The 6,000-nt window shown below is 41.9% G+C and overlaps 1 protein-coding gene across 1 annotated transcript in view; it reads right to left on the reverse strand.

The window, feature by feature from the left end:
- Positions 1-6,000, reverse strand: part of STK32B (serine/threonine kinase 32B) — a gene marked incomplete at its 5' end in the record, with an annotated part of 173,335 nt that overhangs the window by 42,561 nt on the left and 124,774 nt on the right. The window contains one exon of the mRNA XM_009890557.1: positions 2,824-2,913. Within this exon, the coding sequence (XP_009888859.1) occupies positions 2,824-2,913 (90 nt within the window). The remainder of the gene's footprint in view (positions 1-2,823; positions 2,914-6,000) is intronic.

The following is a 6,000-nucleotide window of genomic DNA, read 5'->3' on the forward strand; positions in this document are numbered from 1 at the left end:
AATTTAGGCAGGATGGACTGGACTTTAGCTTCTCTGCATCGAACAGATGAAGAATAAGTAGATGTTTTCTAAGATTAATTTCAGCTTTTCCTTCCTTGTACCATCTCTTGGCAAATGTCAGCTACACAAAGAAAAAGTTACTCATCCTCCTTGGGGGGAGGGTGAAGGTTAGGCATTCCAAAAGGATGAGGCCATTTTTCATAATTTTGTCCTTGAAATACAAAATCACGGTGCTTAGCACTTGCTACAGATTTTTGAGCTCTCTGTTGTTAAAAGCTAGGGTTTTTTCTTGCAAGAAAAGCCTGCCAACAGAGACCACTAATGAATTAAGAAAGTGGCGATCCACCTACGTGTGCAGACCGATGCTAAGTTGCCTGTTAACTCTCAGCAAAATATTTGAAGAATACTCACATACATTTTTGTACAGCTGTTTTAACTAATCTGCTTCTGATCATTAGCTGCCAGATGATCTCTTCATTACACACATTCAGACTATGACAGACAGATGCTAAAATGCTAACTGACCCCTAAGCAAGTACTCAGCTTTTTTCTGCTTTCATAATAATTAGGCTTTCTAATGTAAAACTCTGCAACCGCTTCAAGATTGAAAATGTAAGGCCATCAAAACAGTCATTTAATTGACTACCAAATTAAATCTCAGAAAAGACTCTATTGTTATGTCTGCTGTCATCATCACATTTAAATATGGAAAATGTCTATTCTGAATTTTTTCAGCTCCTGCAAAATGACTACTCTTCAAGGGTGTTTTTGAATAATCTGCGTAATAAGAATTTGCACACCTAATGATGATGGCTGCTAGAAGATTGTAGGCAGCTATTTAAGGAGAATCTGTGAACTCTGAGAAATAAGCTTTTCACAGAAGTGCAAAACTACCATATCAAAAATGTTGGAATCTTTTACCATTTCAGTCATCATGTATGTAAAGGCACTTACATCTGTTGCTGAATTTTGTGAATGTAATTAGTTTCACATGTCAGTTGTACAGCTATTTGTCTCTGTGTGTTGGGGGGAGGTCAAATTACTTCTAGAGAAAAAAAATATTTTCTTGAGTTTTTGTTGTTTTGTTTTGGGTTTTTTTCATAAGAAACCCACCACATATTAGCAAAAATGCTCAAGCAAGTTTTTTTAAACTATAGCTGTTGGTGTAAGTGACGTTGCAGCATCCCTCCCCTCTCTTTTCATTACAATGAACAGGTAACCTGTGATACAACACCGAACACTCAGGTACCAGCCCTGAGGGGAAGCCCAATAGCCAGATTTGATCTCCAAACGCTCTCTCTATGTCTGATGTCTGTGTCGTGTTGGCCATCTCATCTAAGTAGAGATGCTGAATTAGACACTCAGCTAGAGCTAACTGATACCAAATGCTGAGAAAGTTTTGATCTAAAACCTCAGTCCTCTGCATAACTTAAATGCTTGGGTTGGGACTACTTAAAATGTTTCTTGGTCTGTCTTGAGTACATTCATAAGAGTTAGCTAACCAGTGTCAGGTTGGTGTACTGGTGATGAGCCCAAGTGGCACGGTATGGCCACACACACACTATTGCATCCCATTAACCACCAAACTCTACAGCTATGCCCAAGCTGCTCAGGGTAAATAGACTCCAGCCCCTGCTAACTCCCTGGGAATTGTTTTGGAGAGCACTAGCTGATTCATGCCAAAACCACATCATATCTGAAAATACGAAAAAAAGTGCCTGGGACTGCTGTGACAGAGTCTCACAGCGGGTACAGAGGCACCCTGCAGATGCCTGTCTGCTTCATGTGCAGGCTGGTACAGTGCTCTTTGTGCTGTGAAAAACGTAAGTGTTAATTCTGATTTCTTGGGCAAAAGCTTTGCTCCTATGCTAACATGCAGAAGTACAGTAACGCAGTGGCCTTTGGTTCCCTGGATGACATTTTCAGAATATGGTAATTTACCAGTATATTACTGGTGCACAAGTGTTAGATGTGCTCTGAGCATTTCTGCTAGAGAACGTCTCTTGGAGACACACATGACTCTTAGTCTGGTTTCCAGAACCCAAATAAGTTTAGTCTTAAGCCATTCATCTCCACAGCCAAGGACAATTATGTACACAGACAGCATTAAAACAGCAGATGTTTAGGAAGCCACAAATAGGACAAATCACACCTATTCTTAGTCATGGAAGGTAGGCTAACTTTGGGTGGACAAATGACCTTCAGGAGATGCCTTCTGTCCTTCAGCTCTAAGGGAAGTCTGAATTATTATCTTAGCCAAGATGCTTAACATTTAGACACATGAGGACAGGTGAACTGAATTTCACTCTCCCAGCCTTCAATCTATCCATGCATTTAAATTACATGATTAAAACACATAAAATGCCCCTGAAAGCCATAGAGCAAGTACTTAAGGTGTTAGTTACAGAGGACTCTAACAATATTTTTGAGGAACTTGCCATGGCAAAGGAATTAAGGATGTGTCTAGATACTTCTAAACTGACTTTACATGTTCTCTGGTAGATCATAGCCATAGTGGGGCAAATACAATCATATCTTCTTGTCTCTAGCTGTGGGGATCCGCAGGAAGTAACACAGTCGAGACCCTCCTGAGTTTGCCGCACAAAGCCAAACAGAACCTGACTAAAGGCAGCGTGGAGACCAAGCTCCTACCCAACCCCTCCATCTCCAATGTTTTCCATTACTAACACATATATACTGCCAAAAAAATAAGTTGATCACATTTATTGTATGCTTTTACAACTTAAAAGCCTTTTAATATGCCATTAGACAACGTTAGTATGTGTGGGTTTTTCCATTTTTAAAATGGTCTTGAAAACTTACCCATATAGGGTTTTGTGCCAGCCATAGAAGAAGCTTTTTCTGAGCCTTTCACTATGGTTGCTATGTTAAAGTCAGTGATATGAACATGTCCTGCAATTAAACAAAATAAAAACAGAAGTTAAAATAGCACATCATACAAATATTCCTTCCTTTATTTAATATTTAGGTAATAACAGAAAAAAATTAAATTGGAAAGATTCAAAACAATTCATGGAAACTTACTATTAATTGTTGCTCATAACTAGAAAAATCATATTAGTGGCAAAATGATGGAGTACTTTTCCTGTACAGTTGCATCCATTATCTGCTCGCAGCACTGAATCTTTTAGGCTGGTCACCCCTGAACCTCCTCATGCCAAGAATGTTAGGGATAGTAACTAGATAATAACAGGAGCAGCACTGGATTTTGTGAAGCTATGTGTGAAATCTACCTCTCCTTATCTCCAACTAGAGCCACCCCTCACACTCTCAGGTAGTTGTGACACCTGTCTGCTATCACATCTGCTTCAAGTTACCATCAGCCTGTTTTTTTTCTGAGTCTCCTCAGGGCAAAAAGGGAGCTGAGAAGAAAAAGGCTATTTTTGTTGTACAATAACTATAAAATTAGATCCATGGTAGCAGAAGAGCGTGCATGTCACAGCAGCAGGTCCCAAATGATCACTCATTTGACAGCAGGTTGCAAGATGAAAGATAAGTGACACAAGTCAGCCCACGGACTTGCTGCCTGACCAGCCAGACAGCTGATTTAAACTGAACTAATCAGGCTGGATGGCCCAAACCTGTTCCTGGGGTGGTTTACAACAAGCGCAGGTTAAATTGCTCCACCACAGTAAAGCAATAGTTGTTAATCCTAGCTTGCTATAGGCAGGTAAACTGAATGCAAATCCAGCCTGAAAATGTACCTGCAGACTTTTAATTCGATAAGCCTGCTGTGAGCTTCTGCATCTTCCACGCAAGGACTAGTTTTGTACTGTGGAGTGATGCAGATATTACGCTCTCTGTGGTTACATCTGGCAATACCATTGTGGAGGACAGAGTACAGGGAAAGCGACTCCCTTTCCCAGCTTAGCCCCGCACTCAGATCGGGACTAATACATCATCTGTTGAACTAAACTCTTGAGTGACAGATTCTTGTGATTTTTTTTCTTTATCAAGATCTCAACCTCATTCAGTCCACAGAGTGTAGCACACTTCAGGCATGATGCAGTTATTAAGCAGGGTGGTTGTTATCATATTTGTTGCCAAAGACAAAAAGAGTGTAACAAATGACTGATGTTTAATGTTACCACAGTGCCTGACTGAGGAACAGCAGTCTCAACAAAAGATTACGCTGCTCCAACAGTCTAACCTAGATCCTGCTCAAAGTCTGCAGGAAATTTATCTGCCAGCCTCTAAGAAGTCTGCAGCCACACGTGTGAACTGAAATTCTCGGAGTCCCCTAATTTGGCCAGATCTTAGCTGGTTTTGAAGGGGAAAAGGAAGGAGGCACATCCCACTGCTAAACTTAAAGTTATTTCTCCAAAGGGGAGACGCAGTAGAAGTTTTCAGCGAGATGGTTTGCATGCTTTCTGCACTTTTCTCAAAACCTGCTTAGGTTTTATTGGCAGTTTCCTGCTAAGACTCCCAGCTCAGGAAGACATCTGCACATGGCAGACAAAAACTGTGAGCAGATGAAAGCAATCACTTTATAAAGGGGCCATAACAAGAGTCAGTGTTCACAGCCCAGCCTGCTGTCAGATTTCAAGGTGGCCTTCCTCCTTCCTGGTGGCCAGAGCTAATGGCTGGTGAGTAGCAAGCTTGCAGTTTATTTCTGCAATAATAAAACACCACGGCAAAAGGCTTCTTGAAAAAGATAATTGAACCACATACAGACACCTCATGGCAGTAGTTTTAAGCAATTCTGTGTGCACCATAGAATGAAAAGCTGCAAGGATCTCAGCAGACTAATCCTTTCTCTTTTTTTGACACACAAATATAAAGTTCTGTCATTTAAGTGACAGCATTGTAAGTGATGCTCCCTATTAGAGGGCCAGCATGATAGCCTGTTGCAAAACACCTATAGCATAATATCCAATCAGACTGATCCAAACAGTTGATTTGCAAAGAAAATTGCCTCTCCTGCCATGTATTGTTTTCTCTCTCTTTTATTATATTTCTTCTCATTTAACAAAACCAAAATAGCACACGTGAAGCATTGTATACACTGGTTGATGTCTTTTGTTAAAAACGCCTCTCTGCAAGGTAAAGGATGGATTGGGAAGATAGGTCCTGCGTAGCTTCTCTGCATCCTGCTGACAACACTGCAGCGATGCTCAGCTCCTGCACGCGTAGCAGTGCACAGCACAGCTGTGTCTGCACTGCTGGAAAAACCCCACCTTTGCTCTACCCCATCACACGGCCACCCCACAGCCCGTGGGCTGCCTGCAGGGAGCCTTTGCCTGTTGCTCAGAGGGCTGTTAATCGGCTCTGGAGGGAAAGCAAGGTGTCCCCTAGGCAGGCAGATGGCTGTGCTGCCGCAGGGACCACACGCAACGTGTGGTGGGAGCTGGGGGCACAGAGAGGGGACTGCGTCTGGGGCTCAATCGGAACAGGGGGTGGCAGAGAATGAACCTCCTGTGCCTGTGGAGGAGGGCCGAAGGGACGTTGAGGCAGAACTCTGCCTGTCTGTGAACACCAATGAACTCTTTTTTCCACTCTTTTAAGTCCAGTGACTTGTACTTTTAATATTATTTTTTTAAGTTTTTCATTCCTGGTATGAATATTTCAAGGGACAGTTCGACCCCAATTTTTGATCGGAGTCTTTCTAATCAGCCTCTAAGGCATCTTTTTACTTCAACCATTGCATATAGGAAAAGGAAAGGTTGTTATTGCTGCAGTGAATATGCTGGGATATTAGTGGATACTGGGTATTTCACACTGTTTCCAAAATTTCGATTCATGGGGACCTTTTTTTCCATCTGAGCTTCACACCTTGTACTTGTTCTCCCTTTCTGGATGTTACTGTGAACAACTAAATGTCAAAACCTAGTCTGTACCCCAGCTCCCTTCTCAGGTATCTGGTACAATCCTGAATTAAGCAGTATGTCTGTGCCACTTGTGTTTAGCTTTTAAGCGCTGTGAAGCAGAGCAGTGCACAACAGATTCAGCAGCAGCTGAATAAATGCAAGCATCACAGGG

The sequence above is a fragment of the Charadrius vociferus genome, unplaced genomic scaffold (assembly GCF_000708025.1).
Source record: "Charadrius vociferus isolate BGI_N301 unplaced genomic scaffold, ASM70802v2 scaffold88, whole genome shotgun sequence".
Lineage (NCBI taxonomy): Eukaryota > Metazoa > Chordata > Aves > Charadriiformes > Charadriidae > Charadrius > Charadrius vociferus.